At 45.6% G+C, this 22,662-nt stretch overlaps 1 protein-coding gene across 4 annotated transcripts in view; it reads right to left on the reverse strand.

Annotated features, from left to right (window-relative positions):
• The window catches only part of arhgap46b (Rho GTPase activating protein 46b), a 190,472-nt gene that overhangs the window by 128,075 nt on the left and 39,735 nt on the right, over window positions 1-22,662 (reverse strand). The window contains exon 1 of one of the 4 annotated variants that reach the window (XM_078236833.1): window positions 22,132-22,215. The exons of 2 other annotated variants lie outside the window; for them this stretch is intronic. In XM_078236833.1, coding sequence (XP_078092959.1) covers window positions 22,132-22,157 — 26 coding nt within the window. In that variant the 5' untranslated portion in view covers window positions 22,158-22,215. Of the gene's footprint in view, window positions 1-18,579; window positions 19,342-22,131; window positions 22,216-22,662 lie in introns of those variants that run through there. One more of the 4 variants, XM_078236835.1, reaches the window with a different exon arrangement.

The following is a 22,662-nucleotide window of genomic DNA, read 5'->3' on the forward strand; positions in this document are numbered from 1 at the left end:
GGTCACTGTCTGCGCGGAGTCAGCGCGTTCTCCCCGTGTCTGTGTGGGTGGGTTTCCTCCGGTTTCCTCCGACAGTCCGAAAGACGTGCTGGTTAGGTGCATTGGCCATGCTAAATTCTCCCTCAGTGGTACCCAAACAGGCACCAGAGTGTGGCAACTAGGGGATTTTCACAGTAACTTCATTACAGAGTTAATGTAAGCCCACTTTGTGACACTAATAAATACACTTAAAATTAAAATAAAGTGCACCTCTGACCAAGCGTCAACTTCAGTGGCATTGGTGTGTAGGGGTCATATAACTGAGCTCTGCTGAGTTAATGCATTCACACCCATTTGGCAGGACTCACATGATTTTCATCTTTTAGGTATAAGCAATGGTCACAAAATACAGCTGTTCATGAGGAGAATGTGATGGAAATGCAGTCAACCACATTTCCACAAACACAACAACTATTCTTTTTACAAAAGCAACATGTTTTCATTCACCTCTGTCACAATTTACCCAGTTTCAACCAGATCAGCCACAATGTTTTTCAATGCAGAATAAGGGCCGAATGACTTACTCCTCCTGTTTCTATTGATTATGTTCTTAATAACATTATATAACTGATAACCATAAACAAACACACATCTAGACATTGGTACTTTAAATAAACCTCACCCCAACCAAAATATTTTTACACACTTAATACAGGGAAGAATTGACAGGCTGGGTCTAAAGTAAATGAGCTGAGGGGGTGACCTCTTAGAGGTCTTTAAACATCAAGAAAGATTTTGATAGCGTGGTAGTCCAAACTTTGATAGTCCAAAGATGTGCGGATTAGGTTGATTGGCCATGCTAAATTGACCCTCGTGTCAGGGGATTAACAGGGTAAATACGTGGGGTTACGGGAAAGTGGTCTGGGTGGGATTGTGGTCGGTGCAGACTCAATGGGCCAACTGGCCTCCTCCTGCACTGTAGGGATTCTATGATAGAGACAGAATGTTTCCTCTTGCGGGGAAGGATATAACTGGAGACCATCAATATAAGACAGTCACCAAGAAATCCTTCCACATACATGTGCTCCCTCAACCACCGACTCACTATAGCAGCGGTGTGTACCATTGACAAGGATGCACTGTCGGAACACACAAGGCTCCTTAGAAACTAACTTCCAAACCCACATGACCATCTAGAAGGACAAGGGCAGCAGATGCACGGGAACACCACCACCTGCAAGTTCCCCTCCAAGCCATTCACCATCCCAACCTGGAAATATATCGCCGTTCCTTCACATTCACTGGGTTGAAATACTGGAACTCCCTCCCTAACAGCATTGTGGGTGTACCTACATCAAGGGGACAGCGGCGCTTCAAGGAGGCAGCTCACCACCACTGTCTTAGGGATGGGCAGTGAATGCTGGCCTTGTCAGCAAAGTCCACAGCCCTTGAACAAATGAAGAAAAAAAAATCAATCGTGAATTCAGAAGAAATTTCTTTACCCAAAGAGTGGTGAGAATGTGGACCTCGCCACCAAAGGTAATGGTTAAAGTGAATGGTATAGATGTGTTTAAGGGGAAACTAGACAAGAATAAGGGGGACAAAGGAATAGAGGGTTCTGATAGATGGAGATGATGATTTAGGGAGGAGGCTCAAGTGGAGCATATTGCTTGGTTGGGCTGAATGGCCTGTCTTGGGCCATATAGTCTTTGCAATCCTAGGAAATAAATCCTCAGAGAATCAAAGTCACCAAGGCCAGTTGGAGTGGTTTTCTTAAGGGCAGGGTGCGCCTGACTTATAGAACTTGAGCCTTAAAGATTTTACAGGGAGGAAATAGGCACAGAAACGTTTTTGGACAGCAGACATACATGGGTCACTTCAAGATGGCTTAGATAGGATGGACGTAGGGAAGTTGTTTCCATTAACAGGGGAGACTAGGACGCGGGGGCACAGCCTTAGAATAAAAGGGAGTCACTTTAGAACAGAGATGAGGAGAAATTTCTTCAGCCAGAGAGTGGTGGGTCTGTGGAATTCATTGCCACAGAGGGCTGTGGAGGCCGAGACGTTGAGCGTCTTCAAGACAGAAATTGATAAATTCTTGATTTCTCGAGGAATTAAGGGCTATGGGGAGAGAGCGGGTAAATGGAGTTGAAATCAACCATGATTGAATGGTGGAGTGGACTCGATGGGCCGAATGGCCTTACTTCCGCTCCTATGTCTTATGGTCTTATGGTCTTAGGTATGGCCATAAAACGGCAGACAGACTCTTTGGTTTTAGAACCACAGAACGCCTATGGCACCAAAACACGTCACTTAGCTCATCATGCCTGTATCGGCTGAAGAACGAACCACCCAGCCTAATCCCACTTTCCAGCATTCGGCCCATTTGGCTCTGCAGCTTGCATTATGGGGTCAAATCCCGACAACTTTGAAATGAGTTTTCTACCTCAGGCACTAAGTTACAGGCCCCTATCACCTTCTGGGTGGAATCTGCTTTTCCTCATCTCCCCTCCAATCTTTCTACCTTGGACCCATAGTCACCGTGCTCCAAGGCAAGTAGACCCTTCCATTCACCCTATCGAGGCCTTTCACAATTTTGCACACCTCAACCAATACTTCCCCCCAGCCTCTTCTGTTCCGAGGAGAACAGCCGATCCAATCTTTCCTCACAGCTGCATTTGGTAATATCCAGGTTTGGCACCTGCACATGTTAAATACAGGTATTAAGTGAGATTGACCAGGTACAAGGGAGGATTGTGGACAGTTTGGGCATTTCATTAGAATAAGGACAAAGCAGTAGATACAGGGCAAATCTACCAGTAACAAGTAGGTTACTTTGACAAAGTTGAGCACTGACATATTTGAGGGCTTCGAGTCTATGAGAGGATAGTCACACAATAACTAACGACGGATTACTTCAGACAGACAGACTTCAGACTGATCAGACAGCAGAAGCATAAATCTAGAAACGGTCAAAAAAAGATGAGGGGAAAAAATTCTTGGCAAAGAGTTAGAACCTGGAATTCTCGGTCATAGACTGTTATTGAAGCAGAGTACTGTGTGAATGGGATTACAGAGCTGACTAAAACAAAAGGCTATGTGGGTAGATTGGAGAATCAGGGGCTATTCCCCCTTGGAGTGGGGAATGTTGAGTGGAGATTTGATGAGGTGTTCAAAATCATGAAGGGTCCGGCCCGAGTTGATAGGAGATTATTCGCTTCCTAATTACTATTATTTCTGCCTCCTAATGCAAAAAACAAATGGTTTTCCAATCAGCTTCTTCTCTCTCCTCCCCCTCTTCTAAAGAAAGCTGCAGATTCCCTCAAGTGGCCCACATTCTTGTGTGAATCAGGACAGTGACCATTGGCAGCTTATCTGCCTGACCTTGTACGCGGCAATTGTTCGCCCCAGTCAGGGTTCGGTGTGCCGCGATCAGGAAAGGGAAATCCTGGACAACGTTCCCTATTTGTGCAAGTGAGGTTAATCTGAGCACCCCCTTTACCACTCAAATTGTAAATCTGGTGACAACACAGACTAGGATTTAGACTGGCACTTTGCCTCATCTGAACAGTTCCGAGGGAGAGACCATGCCTCCAAGCTATTAAAACGGATGACTATTTGACCTTTAATGCACAGCACAATGAGTGAAGTAACCTGCCAACGGTCACTGTCTTAATTCACACAAGAATGTGGGCCTACATGAGAGAATCTGAGTGAAACATAGAAGATAGGAGCAGGAGGAGGCCATTTGGCCCTTCGAGCCTGCTCCGCCAGCCATCACGATCATAGCTGATCGTCCAACTCAATAGCCTAATCCTGCTTTCTCCCCATAACCTTTGATCCCATTTGCCCCAGGTGAAGTCAATCACCTGACAAAAGGAAATTTTGGACATCGACTGGAAGCCCACATTTCTTTGCTGTTGCTTGCACTGAATTGGAAGGTTAAAATGGACGACAGGACAAGCTCCCGTAAATCTGACTGAGATAATCTTGATCTAAACGTCAAACCTGTTTCCAAGCTTGCTTTGCCTTTTTCAGCTGCCAACTCAGCTGGTCTATCTTTAGCAATGCACCTTCTAAGCACCTGTGTCAAATCAGGGAAGTGAAGTTAAAAGTAAATGACCACAGTGGCCGAGTTTTCAACTTTTCGATGAAATGTTTTTATTAATTAATTCGTGGGACATGGGCGTCGCTGGCTGGCCAGCATTTATTGCCCATCCCTAGTTGCCCGAGGGCAGTTGAGAATCAACCACATTGCTGTGGCTCTGGAGTCACATGTAAGCCAGACCAAGTAAGGACAGCAGGTTTCCTTCCCTAAAGAACATTAGGGAACCAGATGGGTTTTTTCCAACAATCAACAATGGTTTCATGGCCATCAGTAGATTCTTAATTCCAGATTATTTTTATTGAATTCAAATTTCACCATCTGCCGAGGTGGGATTCGAACCTGGGTCCCCAGAACATTAGTTGAGTTTCTGGATTAATAGTCTCGCGATAATACTACTAGGCTATCGCCTCTCCATCTGCTCTCAGGTGGATAACAGATTTCTCATAGCACTATTTTGCAGAAGAATAGGGGTGGAGGGGGGGAGATTTCCTCCAGCGTCTTGACTAACATTTCTCCCTCAATGAATATCACAAAAAAACTGATAATCTGGTTATCACATTGCCGTTTGTGGGAGCTTGCTGTCCACACATATGAGAGCCAATGACTATACTATAAAAGTACACGGTGGCACAGTGGTTAGCACTGCTGCCTCACAGTGCCGGGGGCTGGGTTTGACTCCCGGTTTGGGTCACCGTCTGTGCAAAGTCTGCATGTTCTCCCCGTGTCTGCATGGGTTTCCTCCAGGTGCTCCGGTTTTCTCCCACAGCCAGTTAGATGCATTGGCCATGCTAAATTCTCCCTCGGTGTACCTGAACAGGTGCCGGAGTGTGGTGACTAGGGGATTTTCGCAGTTAACTTCATTGCAGTGTTAATGTAAGCCTACTCGTGACACTAATAAATAAAGTTAAACATTGCCGTTTGTGGAGCTTTCTGTCTGCACATATGGAAGCCAATGACTATACTACACAAGTGCTCCATTGGCTGTAAAGTGCCTGAGATTGATTAAGCCTCAGTTACAACGCTCTAAAGATCTTTTAGAATGCACTCCAGAAATGGTTTCACAAAACAAGAGGTGGAAGAGTGCGGAACAGTCATCCTACCAGCTTTAGAATTTGGTGATATGGAAGTTACAACACTCAAAACGGAACTAAATGGGTGTGTGTGGGAATAAAAAGATAGATAACGTCTCACCTTGCAAGCAATGGATATCAATACAGTGACTTTTGTTCGCATGATCCTTCAGTTCAATTACTGCAGGACTGGGAGTCTCAAATTCTCACGGTCAGCTCAAAGCAGAACTTACTTCGGGAGCCAAGACATGCATTTAATTTGGTTTCAATTTAAACTCTGCCCCGGTGCCCTATTCTAGTCTCAAACTTAAATCTGCCAATTGAGTTTTCATGTCACTGACTCTGTGTCATTACACAATATGTAAAACTCATCATATAAGATTTTTTTTTTTAAAAACCTGCTAAACCTTTATGTGAAGTTTTTGGTTCTGCGCCCTTCTCAATTTCCTTATTACAGTCTGCAGAATGGAAAGAAAATAATCGTGTTCTCTCTCAAAAAAACAGATGACAGATATGATAAGATCAGTGTTTAAATCCTCCTTTTGAATAAAATTAAAGATAGCAAATGACTAAAACTAAAAATAAAATGGAATTCAGACAAAGAAGCAAGATTCTGATGTAGAAGTCATTGTCTTTCAGCAGACAACAACAGCCCAGGAGCCACAGCAACTTCTTGGCACTGCTTCAAGTATGGTTTTCCTTTCCAAAACAGACAGTGCAGCAAGTACTGTACAAACATTGCAGAGTCCTAACAAAAAAAAATCTAACTGAATAGACTCAGCTAAAGAAGAGGCCAGTAACGGGTCATCCAGATAACCAAGACCGCCCAACTTGCTCTCCTTTGCAAACCATTGTTGCACCGTGACCTCAGCAACAAGCCACTCCAATTCTATTTTTTGATTATGAAGTCCAAGGCGTTCGCTTCCTTGCCAAGCGGAGATGATTCCAGCCAGCTTTCCGGAAGCTTGCACTGGGAAGCCAAGCAGCCTCTGATGCAACCCACACATGACAAACTCTCACCCACCATCGCCCCAACACAGAGGCGGCACAGTGGTTAGCACTGCTGCCTCACAGTGCGCCAGGGATCTGGGTTCAATTCCGGCCTCGTGTCACTGTCTGTGTGGAGTTTGCACGTTCTCCCCGTGTCTGCGTGGGTTTCCTCCGGGTGCTCCGGTTTCCTCCCACTCTCCAAAGATGTGTGGCTTAGATTGATTGGCCATGCTAAACTGACCCTAGTGTCAGGGGGATTAGCAGGGTAAAGATGTGGGGTCACGGGAATAGGGCCTGGGTGGGATTTTGGTTGGTGCAGACCCGATGGGCCGAATGGCCTCCTTCTGCACTGTAGGGATTCAATGAATACCCTGAAAAGGGAATTTCTCTTCCTAATCTCTCCCTTCCCAGACAGTCCAAGTATAAATTGCACACATAGTTCAAACGCCCCAATGTTATAACTAACAGGCCACCAAATAATTAAAACACAAGTGACTATACTGCTCGAAGAACAAGTTGAATAACGTACAACCCAAGGGTGGTGGTGGGAGATGTGAAAAGGACAAAAAGCAAAAATCACGCCTATCAAGGTCTCTGTAAATCAAAGTTGTCCATATTCATGCATTGCAGCTAATGAAAGAATGCATGCACCTTCCGTCAGACACAGGGCCAGGGTCAACCCCTCTCGGGAAAAATGCATAGAACCATAGAATCCCTACAGTGCAGAAGGAGGCCATTCAGCCCGTCGGTCGAGCCTGCACCGACAACAATCCCACCCAGGCCCTATCTTCATAACCCCATGCATTTACCCTAGCTAGTCTGACACTAAGGGGCAATTTAGCATGGCCAATTAACCTAATCTACACATCTTTGAACACTAGGGGAAATTTGGCATGACCAATCCAGCGAACCTGCACATCTTTGGACTCTGGGAGGAAACCGGAGCACCCGGAGGAAACCCACGCAGACACGGGGAGAACGTGCAAACTCCACACAGAGAGTCATCGAAGGCCGGGAATCGAGGCAGCAATGCTAACCACGATGTGACCATGCCACCCACAGCGCTATAAAACCTTAGGTTTTACGTGATAAACATCTCTACTGCATGAAGAAGAATGATTTTTTTAAAATGCAATCCTACTTGACTTTTATAAGCACCAGAAGCATTAACAAGGGAGATATTGGTTGAAGCAAATCAAAGGCAGAGGGAGTTGAGGGAGGGACTGACAGAGCACGAGGCCCAGACAGCTTAAAGCAAAGCCGCTGATGGCAGGGTTCGGCCAGGGGGGAGTAAGAAAGGTGCAGAAGAGGGGAGCTTCAGGACGAAGGGAGGAGACTGCTCCTGGAGGGAGTTACAAAGCTTGGAGGAGACAGTATCACAGTAAGATTTTAAAACAACAGACTGAGAATTTACAGTATCGGGGGGGACTGGGAGAAAACAGTAGGTTGGTGAGGGGGGGGTGGGAATGATAGACAAGCAGAATGGCATAGCAATGGGAGGGCTTTGGTTGGATTGAAGTTTATGGAGGGTGGTGGTGGGGGGTGGAACCTCAACCAATCGAGTGTGAAGGTGACTACGGCATGAAGGGTTTCAGCTTCTGCCATATTAAAAAAAACCATCCATCAACATCACTGGCTCCCTGCTATGGGTGAGCAGGCAGTCAGCAGAAGAAGCAATGCAGAAGGTGACTGCACTTTCAAGCCTTTGTCTGGGGTGCATTCACAGGCCTAAGCTGCGATGACAGTAGCAAGGTTAACCTTCCCACCTCCAGTTAGACAGGGAGAATTGTCACAGGTTCTCAGCAGTCACTGACTCATGCTTGAATGCTTGTGGTTTGCGTTGAAGTATTGTGGTGGTTGTCAAGGTGAGGAGGAAAGATTTAAATATGCGACTCTTTCCTTCCCCTCCTCCACAGCCACGGACATAACACATGAAAAATGACATTTCAACAAAGTACCAGAGGTACAAAATACCCAAGGAACGACGTCCCAGCAAGAATGGCACGGTGTGGCAGCACGGCGGCACAATGGTTAGCACTGCTGCCTCACAGCGCCAAGGACCCGGGTTCGATTCCCGGTTTGGGTCACTGTCTGTGTGGAGTTTGCACGTTCTACCCGTGTCTGCGTGGGTTGCCCCCAGATGCTCCAGTTTCCTCCCACAGTCTAAAGATGTGCGGGTTAGATGGATTGGCCATGATAAATTGTCCCTTAGCGTCAGGGGGCTAGCAGGGTAAATGCATGAGGTTATGGGGATGGGGCCTGGGTGGGATTGTGATTGCTGCAGACCCGATGGGCCAAATGGCCTCTTTCTGCACTGTAGGGATTCTAAGAATCAACAACTTCAGGATAGGATACAGGGTAAGGGAGTAAATTATTGAGGAAAAATATGAGAATTTAAAAAAATATTATTTTAAGTTGAGGAACATTTATTTTTAAGAGTTTGCATGGGTACAAATGTACATCATTTCAATATGTTACCTTTTCCAATAGGCACTTTTCTGGCCTTCAATTCCACTCTACTGGCAGGAGCCATCCATGGCCCATGGCTTCACAGGTGAATGCAGTTGACAAGGAAGTCAAGACAGGGTGGAAGAGAAGAAGTGTAGAAAGAACGTCTTTGGAAAACAACCAGGCATAAACCTTGTACAGGTTGGAATTGAGGGTGGAAAAGATTCCACCTCTCCACTCACCTGATGAAGGAGCAGCGCTCCAAAAGTTTGTGATTCCAAATAAACCTGTTGGACTTTAACCTGGTGTTGTGAGATTTCTTACTGGAAGAAGAGGCAGCAAACCAGCACTCTGTACCAATGGCTCAATGTATAAATACACCATCCAGTGTGGCACAATTTCCTACATTTAACTATATGAATATACGAATTAGGAAGCAGCCATTCAGCCCTTCCAACTAGTTCCACCATTTGATCATGACTGACCTGATTGTATCCTCTGCTTTCCTTTCTACCGTAAGAAGTTTAACAACACCAGGTTAAAGTCCAACAGGTTTATTTGGTAGCAAAAGCCACACAAGCTTTCGGAGCTGCAAGCCCCTTCTTCAGGTGAGTGGGAATTCTGTTCACAAACAGAGCATATAAAGACCTTTCTACCCCCATGCCTTAAAGATTCTTGACTGACAAGGGAGTCAATCCAAATCAGCCTTAAAAACACTCAATGACCCCGCCTCCAATGCTCTCTGGAAGAAATAAATTCAGTAAGAAGTCTCACAACACCAGGTTAAAGTCCAACAGGTTTATTTGGTAGCAAATACCATAAGCTTTGCTACCAAATAAACCTGTTGGACTTTAACCTGGTGTTGTGAGACTTCTTACTGTGTTCACCCCAGTCCAACGCCGGCATCTCCGCATCAGAAATAAATTCCACAGGCTAATGAGCCTCAGAAAAATTTCTCCTCATCTATATCTTAAATGGGAGGCCCCTTATTTTTAAGCTGTGACCCTTCATTCTCGTCTCTCCTACAAGGAGAACATTAGCTGGAATTTTCCAGCCCCCATGGTAGGTTTTCCCACAGCGGATGTAGCTCACCGTTGGCTGATGGTGGGATCTTCTAGTTGCACCAAAATCTATGACAATTTGCATAGCTCACCCGTCCCACTGCTGGGGAACCCGTAGCAGGGGTTGACTTTGGTGTCCCACTGGTGGGAAGGGCTTGAAAATTTCACCCATCCTTTCACGTCCCTTCAGATTCTTACATGTTCCAATAAGATCACCTCTCATTCTTCTAAACTCCAGTAGATACAGACCCAGCCTGTCCAACCATTCCTCAGAAGACAACCCCTTCATCCCGGGAACAAGTAAACATTTTCTGCACGGCTTCTAATGCAATTGTATCCTTTCTTAAATAATGAGACCAATACTGTGCACAGCATTATAAATGTGGTCTCACCAGCTGTAGCAAAACATTCCTACTTTTATATTCCATTTCCTTGAATGAATGACAACATTCCATTTGCCTTCCGTATTACTTGCTATTACCTATAAGCTACCTTCTGTGGTTCCTGTACCAGGACACCCAGATCCTTCTGTGCCTCAAAGTTCTACAATCTCCATTTAAATAATATGTTGATTTTCTGTTCTTCCTACTCAAGCAACATTTTACCACTTTATACTCCATTTGTCAATTTTTTTGCCCATTCACTGAACCTATCTACATCCCTTTGCAAACTGCCCCTTCACAACTTACTTTCCCACCAATCTGTGTGTTATTAGCAAATTTAGCAACCAGGCTTTTGGTCCATACAGCCAAGTCATTGATAGAGATAGTTAATAGTTGAGGCCCCAGTATTGATCCCTGTGGCACTCTACTCATTACATCTTACCAACCTGAAAATGATCCATTTATACCTACTCCCTACTTTATGTTAGCTAACGCATCCATGCTAACATGTTACCCCTGACACCATGAGCTCATGTTTTGTGTAGTAATTATTGATACGGCACTTTGTCAAATGCTATTTAGAGATCCAAGTGCACTACACCTACAGGTTCCCCTTCATCCATGTTGCTTGCTACTTCTTCAAGGAAGATCCTGGGCAAAGTCAGCTCAACTCAGTCAGTGTTTGCACATGTCGAACTTTAACCAATTCAACTCAAACACAATGACTACTCAAGGCAAACTCTGACTTTGGTCAAGTCAAACTCAAAAGCAGTTGATTTTATTAAACATGATACTTCCTTCATATTCAGTATCACTGACCAGTCCGACAGGACTTCATGATGCAGAAAGGGCCATTACCTGCCAATATCTAACTTAATCCAGTAAGACTGAGGGAAGGACAAAACTTGTATTCATATGGCGTCTTTCACAGCCTCAGGACATCCTTTACAGCAACAAAATACTCATGGTAAGTTATGAACAAGACAAAAACTAAACTTGATCGTAATTAAGTGGGCCCAAAATCTCCTTTGAGAAAGCATCTTCCAAAGTGGTGAAGGAGTGCATGACCAAACAGTTAGGGAAGAACATTTCAATGTCAAGCATATTAGATTTATGGGGAGGGGATGGCGTAGTGGTGTTATCACTGGATTAGTAATCCCGGGACCCAGCGTAATGGGGACCTGGGTTCAAATCCCAACTCAGCAGGAAAAAGTGCTGAATTGATTATGACCATGAAACGTTGCTATTTGTCATAAAAACCCATCTGGTTCACTAATGTCCTTTAGAGGGGGAAATCTGCTGTTCCATCAGTGTGTCACCAGTTTTGGTCTCCATACTCGAGGGACATATTTGCATCAGAAGCAGTTCGGAGAAGACTCACTGGGCTGATTCTTGGGATGAAGGGATTTTCTTATGAGGAAAGGTAGAGCAGGTTGGGCCTGTAATCATTAGACTTTAGATGAATGAAAGATGATCTTACTCAAATATGTATGATTCTATGGGGGGCTTGACAGGGTAGTTGCTGAGTGGATGTTTCCTCTCACGGGGGAATCTGGAAATAGTGTGCACAGTTTCAAAATAAAGGGTCTCCCATAAATGGCGATGAGGAATTTCTCCTCCAAGAGGGTCATTGGTCTTTGGAATTTTCTTCCACAAAGAGTAATGGAGGTTCATAGAATCTCTGCAGTGCAGGAAGCCGCCATTTGGCCCATCGAGTCTGCACTGACAACTATCTCACCAAAGTCCTATCCCTGTAACCCCACATATTTACCTTACTCAATGGGATAAGGGGCAATTTAGCACGGCCAATCCACCGAACCCGCACATCTTTAGAGTGTGGGAGGAAACTGGAATACCCAGAGGAAACCCACACAGACTCAGGGAGAACATGCAAACTCCACACAGTGATCTGAGGCCAGAATTGAACTCGGGTCCCTGGCACTGTGTGCCACCGTGCTGCTTGGGTCACTTAATATATTCAGGGCTGAGTTAAACAGGTATTTCAGCTATTAGGGAGTCAAGGACTATGGAGAACAGGCAGGAAAGTAGAGTTAAGGCCCCATCAGAATAGCCATGATCTTACTGATTGGTGGAGAAGGCTGTGCTGAATGGCCTGCATCAGCTCCAACTTCTTATGTTCGTATCAAACCTTGCTGTGCGACTTTTAGAAACGTAGAAACTAGAAGCAGTAGGCCATTTGGCCCTTCAAGCCTGCTCCGCCATTCATTTTGATCAGATTCCAAATTTGAAATACTCCAGACTGCTAAATCCCTGAGGTTACAAGAGTCTAGCAAAGACGCTAATGAAAAGTCATATGGGACTCTTGCACGGGTTTCAAAAGACTTGTGTGCCTTTCATGACCACCGAACATCGCAACGTACTTTACAGCCAATAAGATTATTTAGAGTTAGATACGGTCATAATGGAGCAAACATCAGCAGTTCATTTGCACACTCCCACCAATAGCAATGTGACGTTGACGAGATCATCTATTTTAGCAATGTTGATCATGAGATAAATATTGGACAGGACACAAAGATGACGCCCCTGCTCTTCTTTGAAATAGTGCCATTTTATGTCAACCTGAGATGGTAGTCAAAGCCAGTTCAGCGTCTCACCCAAAAGACACCAGCTCTTAACAGAGCAGCACTCCCTCAGTACTGCACTGGGACTTGAACCAACAACATTCTGGTTCAGAGGTGGGAGGCGATCAAAAAGGTCGATTTCAGCTGGAAATCAAAATGTTGCATGCTGGGTAATCTAATGCCTCCCACAGCCCAAAGATACAGCACTAGCCAGGTTAACGCTCTGTGGACACGGGTTCAAATCGCACCATGGTATGGAATTTCAATCCAAACTTTTCAAAACAATCTGGAATTGAAAGCTAGTCTTAGTTATAGCGACCGAAAAACTATCAATTGTAAAAACCCACAGTGTAGTGGACTCTTAATTGCCCTCTCAATCGCCAAAGCAAACCACTCAGTTAGAGGGCGACTATGGATGGGCAACAAATGCTGGCCTTGCCTTGAATGGATAAATTAATTACCCTTGGAGAGGCTAGTATTGCTTCAAAAAAAAAACAGATGGACCAAGTAATCAAGCCCCTTGGGATGGTGCACTGGGGTGAGGGGGTAACGTTTACTGCCTGCAGCCCCCACTTTGGGCATGGAGCATCCAGATGCAGTAGTACCCGCCCCCCAATCCCCCACCCCCCTGCCCAGACAGCTAAGGTTATCCCCGTCCCTGACCCTATACTTCCCCCCCCTCCCCAACAAAATTTATCCTTTCAAGGCAAGGCCAGCATTTGTTGCCCATCCATAGTCGCCCTTTAACTGAGCGGCTTGCTTTGGCATTTGAGGGGGCAGTTAAGAGTCATTTACACTGTGGATTTTTACAATTGATTTCGTTTTTTGGTCGCCATAACTAATTGAACTCGGGTCCCTGGCGCTGATCAATTCCAGTTTTTTTTTGAAAGTTTGGATTGAAATTCCATCCCATGGTGCGATTTGAACCCATGTCCACAAAGGGTCAACCTGGCTAGTGCTGTATCTTTGCTACTGTTGCCCCCCCCATTCTCTGGGCAGCCACAGTTGCTTCCCCCCCCCCCCCCCCCCCCCCAGACAGCTACGATATCTCCCCCGCTCCCCCCGGACAACTGCAGAGAAGCCTCTCATAGAGTTTACAGCATGGAAACAAGACTCTTCGGCCCAACTTGAAACTCTCCATGAAGTTGGCAGCCTTCCCACCTGGCGGGGAGTAGGGGGTTGCTTTATTGCGCTGTCCCGAAGATATCGACCTTAACTGGGCTCTTCAATATTTAACCAAAAGAGAAAATGCTGGAAAATCTCAGCAGGTCTGGCAGCATCCGTAAGGAGAGAAAAGAGCTGACGTTTCGAGTCCAGTTTTGGCGAAGCAAAAGCAGTCTTTGTCTTCAATATTTAAATTGGTTGCCCACCTGTGTGGTGTGGGCAGCCAATCCAGGCCCTAGCCTGTCACTTGGAATCTTCCCTGGCAACAGGAATGTTCCCCCCTCCCCCCAACCCCCACACCATCTGTTTCCATGTGTCGGTGCCAAGAAAACTCTGCCCTGGGTTTCAGCTGCATTCATACAGCATGACAACAGGCAATGGGCACTCATAGTGTGTCAGCCAGCAGCTGCTATGGAACTGACTTCAGCACAGAACTGGGAACAGCTCATAGGCTGGAGATCAGATCGAGTGGAGTGGGAAAAGGATGAGGAGGAAAAGAAATTGGGAAACAAGGCACCATTCAACATAAACACATCTCTAATTACCAATATCATAAGAGATAGATCAAAAGAGAAAACGCTGGAAAATCCCAGCAGGTCTGGTAGCATCTGTAAGGAGAGAAAAGAGCTGACGTTTCGAGTCCCGATGACCCTTTGTCAAAGCTAAAAGACATAGGGGCGGCACGGTAGCACAGTGGTTAGCACTGCTGCTTCACAGCTCCAGGGACCCGGGTTCGATTCCCGACTTGGGTCACTGTCTGTGCGGAGTTTGCACGTTCTCCCTGTGCCTGCGTGGGTTTCCTCCCACAGTCTGAAAGACGTGCTGGTTAGGGTGCATTGACCCGAACAGGCGCCGGAGTGTGGCGACTAGGGGAATTTCACAGTAACTTCATTGAAGTTAATGTGAGCCTTACTTGTGACTAATAAATAAACTTTTAAAAGTTTTGACAAAGGGTCGTCTGGACTCGAAACGTCAGCTCTTTTCTCTCCTTACAGATGCTGCCAGACCTGCTGAGATTTTCCAGCATTTTCTCTTTTGGTTTCAGATTCCAGCATCCGCAGTAATTTGCTTTTATTAAAGAGATAGATCACACGGTGGATTTCTTTTTAAACACTAGTGAGCAAAAAGCTTTTAAGGGCTGACGTGGCAGGTCTATCTGCTGGGGACAGGTGATTGCAGATGGGATACACAGTGGTGAAGTGTAAAGTTATCCATTCCGGTCGGAAATGTAGAAAAGCAGATTACTGTGAGTGGCAAGAAGCTGGGAAATGTTTCCAATCAGGGAAACCTGAGAATCCTTGTATATGAATTACAAAAAGTTAACATGCAACAAACAATTAGGAAGGCAAATGGGACGTTGGCTTTTGTTGTCAAGGACTTGCCGCGGTATGACAGTAAAGATGCCTTACCACAGTTGCACAGGGCACTGGTGAGGCCATATGGCACGAGGCCATACTTTTCAAAAGACCACTTGACTGGTTCCCGGGATGAGGGAATTTTCCGATGAGGAGACTAGGCCTATATTACCTTGATGTTTCTCAAGGGGTTTAACAGAGCAGATGTTACGAAAATGGCTCCCCCCCGGCTGGAGTTCAGGACGTGGGGTCACAATCTCAGAATCCGGAGTAGCCATTTAGGGACTGAGGTGAGTAGAATATTTTTCAAAAGCAAATTACTTCAGATTCAGGAAACCGGAAATAAAAAATGGAAAACGCTGTCCAGTTGAAGAGTCATCAGCCTGAAACATTCCGTTTCTCTCCACAGAATCTGCCTGTCCTCCTCAAATGTTTTCACATGCGCTTCATTGGAATTCTCTACCCTAGAGAATCATTAATGCTCAGTCGCTGAGTACAGACAGAGGTTGATAGATTTTTGGCTGCTAAGGGACAATGGGTTGGTGCAGGAAGATAAAGAAGTTGAGGGAGGTGATCAGCCATGATCCTATTGAATGGTGGTACAGGCTCAGACAGCTGAAAGGCCAACTCCAGATCCCACTTCTTAAGCCTGCTTATGCCTCCCAGAAATACTCTTACAGATCCGCACAGATTTAAGGGAGGTTTCTTTTTAGTTTTAAGTTTATTTATCAGTGTCACAAGTAGGCTTACATTAACACTGCAATGAAGTTACTGTGAAAATCCCCTAGTCGCCACACTCAGGCGCCTATTCGGGTGCACTGAGGGAGAATTTAGCATGGACAGTGCACCCAATCAGCACGTCTTTCGGACTGTGGGAGGAAACCGGAACGCGCGGAGGAAACCCACACAGACACGGGGAGAACGTGCAGACTCCGCACAGACAGTCACCCAAGCTGGGAATTGAACCCGGGTCCCTGCCGCTGTGAGGCAGCAGTGCTAACCACTGTGCCACCGTGCTGCCCCATTATACTGACCATGGAGTACTGCTTTCACAGTTTATACTCCTTCCTGGTACCAGCAATAAATGTGCAGTGCTTCTTGATACCAAGACAAGGTGGCAGGCATGTTCTAGTTACCGACTGCGACCAATGGAATGAGAAAAACGATTCCGCGATGTGATTCCATGATTGGGCGGCACTTGCTGAATAATCCCAAGTGTGCCAATAGCTACATTAACCACCAATTTAAGATGGTCAAGCTCATAATGTGACCCATTTACGCTTGCTAGAAGTGATATTACATTCATACGCAGGGACCCATTCTCTGCTAACAAATGGAATATGTTCAAGCCTTACGCCTTTTTTGAATTACCCGGGGGTTTGGGGAGGCTCCCTGCTTTCTCCATGGCAACGCCTCAGCCATTGTGGCCTTGCCAATCAATCAGTACCCTAGTTTGTGATTGTTTGAAATTTGGCGTTCTTGTGTTTGTCCTAATGACTCCGATGGAAAGCTCTGACAAAAATAGAAATATTCAAAGAGAACATTGCAAGTCAGTCATTTTAAAAATGCATACATCCAAATACCTAGGGAGAGAAGTGTAAGCACCACTAACTAGACAAAGGATAGGACCATTCGAGGATAAAGGAGGGAACTTGTGCTTGGAGGCAGAGGACGTGGGTGAGATCCTTAATGAGTACTTTGCGTTGGTTTTCACCAAGGAGAAGGACATGGAGGACAGTGAGATTAGTGTGGTGCATGCTAATATGCTGGGTGATTTTGAGATCAAGAAAGAAGTGGTGTTGGGTCTCTTGAAGAGCATGACGGTGGATAAGCCCCCAGGGCCCAATGGGATCTACCCCAGGTTATTGAGAGAGGCGCGAGAGGAGTTTGCTGGGACCCTGACAAAGATCTTTGTATCCTCGCTTGCCACTGGAGAAGTCCCAGAGGACTGGCGAGTAGCTAATGTTCAAGAAAGGAAATAGGGATAATCCAGGACCGGGGAGTCTCACATCAGTGGTTGGGAAGCTTTTGGAGAGGATTCTTAGGGGTAGGATTTACGCGCATTTGGAAAAGCATGGCTTAATTAGAAAAAGTCAGCATGGCTTTGTGGGGGCAGTTCATGTCTTCCTAAATTGACTGATTTTTCCGAGGAGGAGACAAAGGTGATCGATGAGGGTAGAACAGCAAATATTGTCTACATAGATTCTAGTAAGACTTTCGACAAGGTCCCTCATGGTAGGCTCATCCGGGCAAGTGTGAGGTGCTGCACTTTGGGAGATCAAATGTTAAGATTAAGTATACAGTTAATGGCAGAACCCTGAACAGCATTGATGTACAGAGGGATCTTGGTGTTCAACTCCATAGCTCCCTGAAAGTGGCTACACAGAGGCGGGTACAATTTTGTCGTTTAAAAAGCGTTTAGACAGTTACATGGGTAAAATGGGTATAGAGGGATATGGGCCAAAGGCCGGCAACTGGGATTAGCTTAGGGGTTAAAAAAAAAAAGGGGCGACATGAACAAGTTGGGCTGAAGAGCTGGTTTCCATGCTGTAAACCTCTATGAATCTCTGACACAAGTAGAGAGGGTGGCAAAGAAGGCGTCAGGCAAGCTTGCCTTTATTGGTTGGGGCACTGAGTACAAGAGTCAGGATGTCACGTTGCAGCTTTATAAAACTTTGGTTAGGCCACAAGTAGAGTATTGCGTTCAATTCTGGTCGCCACATTACAGGGAGGATGTGGAGGCTTTGAAGAGGGTGCAGCAGAGGTTTACCAAGATGCTGCCTGGATTAGGGGGTATGGGCTAAAAGGAGAGGCTGGACAAACTAGGTTGTTTTCTCTGGACCAGCAGAGGCTGAAGGGAGACCTAATAGAAGTCTGTAAAATTACGAGGGGCTTACACCGGGTTGGCAGTCAGAATCTTTTTCCTAGAGTTGAAATTGCTAATACTAGGGGGTGAGCACTTAACGTGTGAGGGGGAAAGTTCAAAGGAGACGTGAGGGACAAGTTTTTTTTTTTTAAACAGAGTGTGGCAAGTGTCTGGAACGCGCTGCCGGGGTGGTGGTGGAGATAAATACGATCGCGGCGTTTAAGGGGCTTTTAGATAAGCGCATGAATATGCGAGGAATAGAGGGCGATGGACCAAGGGCAGGCAGAAGGGATTAGTTTAATGTGGCATCATGTTCGGCACAACATCATGGGCCGAAGGGCCTGTTCCTGTGCTGTACTGTTCCATGTTCTAATTACCATGTTGATACCTGGATAATTCAGAAGGTCATTTACATTTACTGTAAGTACTTACGAGAAGATTGAGTCCGTGTGGAATGCTTGCAGAATTGTACATTTTACAAAGCTACACCAGGCCGGTGGAGTGTACAAAGCAATACCTTCGACCAGCTTCAAAAAAAGGATAAGAGGGGAAGAAAACCAGCGAGCTCACCCGATAAGCTAATGCAATCTCTTTGATGTCCGGCCTCTTCATTTGCAATCAGCACTCGAATCCTTCATTCCCCTTCCTTCCGGAGGAACAAATGGAGGTTGAGGCGCGACGCTGGGCAGCTGTGTGCCAGCTATGCCGGGATGACCGGGGCATCAAAGAGACGAGAGAGGCCTCAGCATGTGTGCTGTACAGATTGATCTACAGAATTAATCCTCAGGAAAAAAAAAAAATGAAGGCACTGCCACGGAAAGCGAGAGAAAATGCCAACCTTTGTAGAAACTGCTTTCGTTTTTTTTTAAGGAAAAGAGAGAGCAGCTGCAGTGGATCAAAACACACAGGGCCGTTTCTTCCCATTCGGGAGAATGTCAAGAGAGTGACGCACAAACAGAACGACTGCAGACTCACTGGTGTTGATGAAAATCAATAATAATAAACATGTAAGCATTGAAGGAAGAAAATGCACACTGAATAAAGATTTTCAATAGCACAAGTCACTAAACTGTTTTGCGTAGTGCGGGGGGGGCGGGGGGGGGGGGGGGGTAAGCTGTGTTCTGCAGAGGCACTCAACCACTACCAGAATAAATTCAGAACCGATCTTCGAATCTAACGGCGTTGAAGTTGCAGCTTGCAAATTATTCCCAGGCAAGTATTGCCTCTCAATAACCAAGTGCCAATCGTTTCCGGGTGTCCTTCGTTCTCAGCGTAACCGCACAAACGTCCCCGTTGAAATCCCATTTTCCAGTTCGTGGCGAGTCGTCTGAGATTCAATTCCCAGTTCAAAGAGATGAGGACTGATTTGAGAAATTTGATCCAGAAATGTTAGCTCTGGGAAAAGGGGAGGAGAGAAAGAGAGAAGACAGAGAGGGGGGCGGGGGGCGGTTAAAATGGAAGACTGACTTGACAGTGACTGATGATGTTTTGAGATTCTACAATTGCAGGTTTGCAAACTCCCTCTGTTAGAGTTAGCTCTCTCTGGCTTATGAGGCCCACAGAAGGATTCCAGAAAGTTTGGTCCAAGATCGTCGCTATTTGTTGATTTACTCGTTTATCATTTCTGTTTGTGTATACAATTTTATTTTTTTACAACACTGCCAGGGTTTCCCTTTTGTGGCTGTCTGGTGCTGTCCATGAAGAGTCGAGACTGTGGGTCTCCAATAGTGTCCCATGCCATTCAATATTTGTTGCTACAGTCCCCTCAAACTCTATAAACCACTTTCCAAAACTAATAGTTCAGATTTATTGCAGGGCAGCGCTGAACCAGCTGAGAACCAATTAGTTGGAATTTCCCAACTTTAAAATGGTAGCAGGGCAAAAAACAAAATGGACAGAATCTTCACTGAGAACATTCAAAAGAGAATGTGTGACATTCATGGTGATGAGTCATGGTAAGAAGGCTCACAACTTCTTACTGTGTTCACCCCAGTCCAATGCCGGCATCTCCACATGATGAGTCATGGTACAGAGCCCGAATCCTACTGAAGCTTTACATCTTGTGCTCAGCAGGACAAATGCAAGAATGCCAAATTTCAAACAATTGGGCGTGGGTGGCACGGTGGCACAGCGGTTAGCACTGCTGCCTCACAGCTCCAGGGACCCAGGTTAGATTCCCGGCTTGGATCACTGTCTGTGCAGAGTCTTCATGTTCTCCATGTGTCTGTGTGGGTTTCTGTTGGGTGCTCCGGCTTCCTCCCACAGTCTGAAAGACATGTTGGTTAGGTGCATTGGCCATGCTAAATTCTCCCTCAGTGTACCCGAACAGGCGCCCGAGTGTGGCGACTAGGGGATTTTCACAGTAACTTCATTGCAGTGTTAATGTAAGACACCTTGTGACACTAATAAATAAACATTAAAGCACTGCGTTAAATGCCAGCTGCTGTTTTTTGTTAAAATACAATTTTGAAGAGCCTGTGTGTATTTTGATTTGTCTGCGGCTTGTGGGTGGAGTACATCGGAAAATTAAAGTTCTCCTTTCCCCCTCCTGAAAAGACAGTGAGATCAGTGCACATCCATTGAGGTTCATGCACATGGTGGCGTTCTCTATTTCGGCACTTGTAAGATAGTTGACTATTGGAGAAGGGGCCAAAGCCATTCCAACTATTACGGACAGACACACAGGGAAAGCGACGGCCTAGTGGTACTATCGCTAGACTGTCAAGTCCAGAAACGTAGCTAATGTTCTGGGGACCTGGGTTCAAATCCCGCCACAGCAGTTGGTGGTGGAATTTGAATTCAATAAAAAAATCTCTGGAATTAAGAATCTACTGATGACCAAGAAACCATTGTCGATTGTCGGAAAATCCCATCTGGTTCAATAATGTCCTTCAGGGAAGGAAATCTGCCATCCTTACCTGGTCTGGCCTACATGTGACTCGAGAGCCACAGCAATGTGGTTGACTCTCAATTGCCCTCTGAAATGGCCGAGCAAGCCTCTCAGTTGAAGGGCAACTAAGGATGGGCAATAAATGCTGGCCCAGTCGGAGACACCCATGTCTCAGGAATGAGTAAAAAACACAGGCGCACAGACTTTCCAGCAAGCAGGGTTATCACTCAATGGCAATTAAGAACTTCCAGCTGATGCATTTTAAAAGTAGTCTTTTTCTCCCGGTTTCGTTCAGACAGAGCAAAGCTCCTTTAAGCTGAGCGGAGAGAAAATCATTTTGAATTCCTCTTCAGAGATTTTTAAATATTGTTTTATGGGACGTGAGCATCAGTGGTCAGGCCAGCATTTGTTGTCCATCCCTAATTTCCCCTGGGAAGGTGGTGATGAGCCATCTTCTTAAACCATCTGTTGCTGGTACACCCACAGTGCTGTTGGGAAGGTAGTTCCAGGATTTTGATCGGGGCCACAGTGGGGCCACACTGATACAGGTCCAAGTGGGGATGTTGTGTGTCTTGGAGGGGAATTGTCAAACTGCTACGGGTGGCTTAGTGGACAACTGACGACAGCATTGAACCCCAATGATCGGACAAGTGCCAGATCCGAACATTGGTCGGTCCTGGCTTCGTTAATCTCAGATAAGAGTAAAGCTACCAGTACTGCTGACTTCAAGTGCAAGTTACAGGGGCTTGGGAGAAAGAACGGCCAAGATAGAAAGAAAGGCTTGCATTTATACAGTACTTTTCACAGCACTTTACAGCCAATGAAGTATTTCTGAAGTGCAGTCACCGTTGTAATGCAGCCAATTTGCATACAGCAAGCTGCCACAAGCAGCAATGTGATAATAACCAGATAATCTATTTTAGTCAGGTTGATTGAAGGATAAATATTGGCCAGGACATGGGGGATAACTCTCATGCCCATCTCTGAAACAGTATCATGTGATCTTTTATACCCACCCAAGCAGGTAGATGAGCCCATGGTTTAAAGTCCCACCCAAAGGACAGCACCGCCAACGGTGCAGTGCTCCCTCAGCACTGCGCTGAAGGATCAGCCTTGATTTTTGTGCTGAAGCCCTGGAGTGGGACTTGAACCTTGTGATTTTAAAGGTGAGAGAACTGTCATCCAATGTTCCCACTCTGATTCAACATTTAGTGATATTCCTGGTAACTAACCTTGCTAAAAGCTGCAGGTTATACATGATGAGGACTAGCTCCACTTCAACCTCCACAACCTCCCACAGTCAAATAACTCGCCATCACTTTGTCCAGACTCCTACATGAAGAACCAGAAAAAAGGAGCAGAGGTCCATTATTACTCAGGGAATTACCTCCCAGTATGAGTCAATACATTTGGAGATTATGAGAAAGCGCTGTTCTGTTTGTATATAAAAACAAACATATTTCTGTCTCTGCGGTCCAGTTCTGTACACCAAGTGTGAAAGGCAGATTATTAACACGCAGTCATGCCCTATCTCAACAGTGCAATGTCCACACAGGAATTCATAATTAATCACACACATAGTAACCTCACTTCAGTGATAATGGGAGATAATGCAATTTACTTTAAAACCGACAGAATAATTACAAGGTTTGGCAGGGGTATTGGAAATGAGTGGTTATGAAAAAAATCAAACTAATTGATCTAGTGTGGCAATGCATACAAGCTCAAAAGTTGCAAAATGATGCCCGTCTCTCACTATCATT

The sequence above is a fragment of the Mustelus asterias genome, chromosome 20 (genome assembly GCF_964213995.1).
Source record: "Mustelus asterias chromosome 20, sMusAst1.hap1.1, whole genome shotgun sequence".
Taxonomy (NCBI): Eukaryota; Metazoa; Chordata; class Chondrichthyes; order Carcharhiniformes; family Triakidae; genus Mustelus; species Mustelus asterias.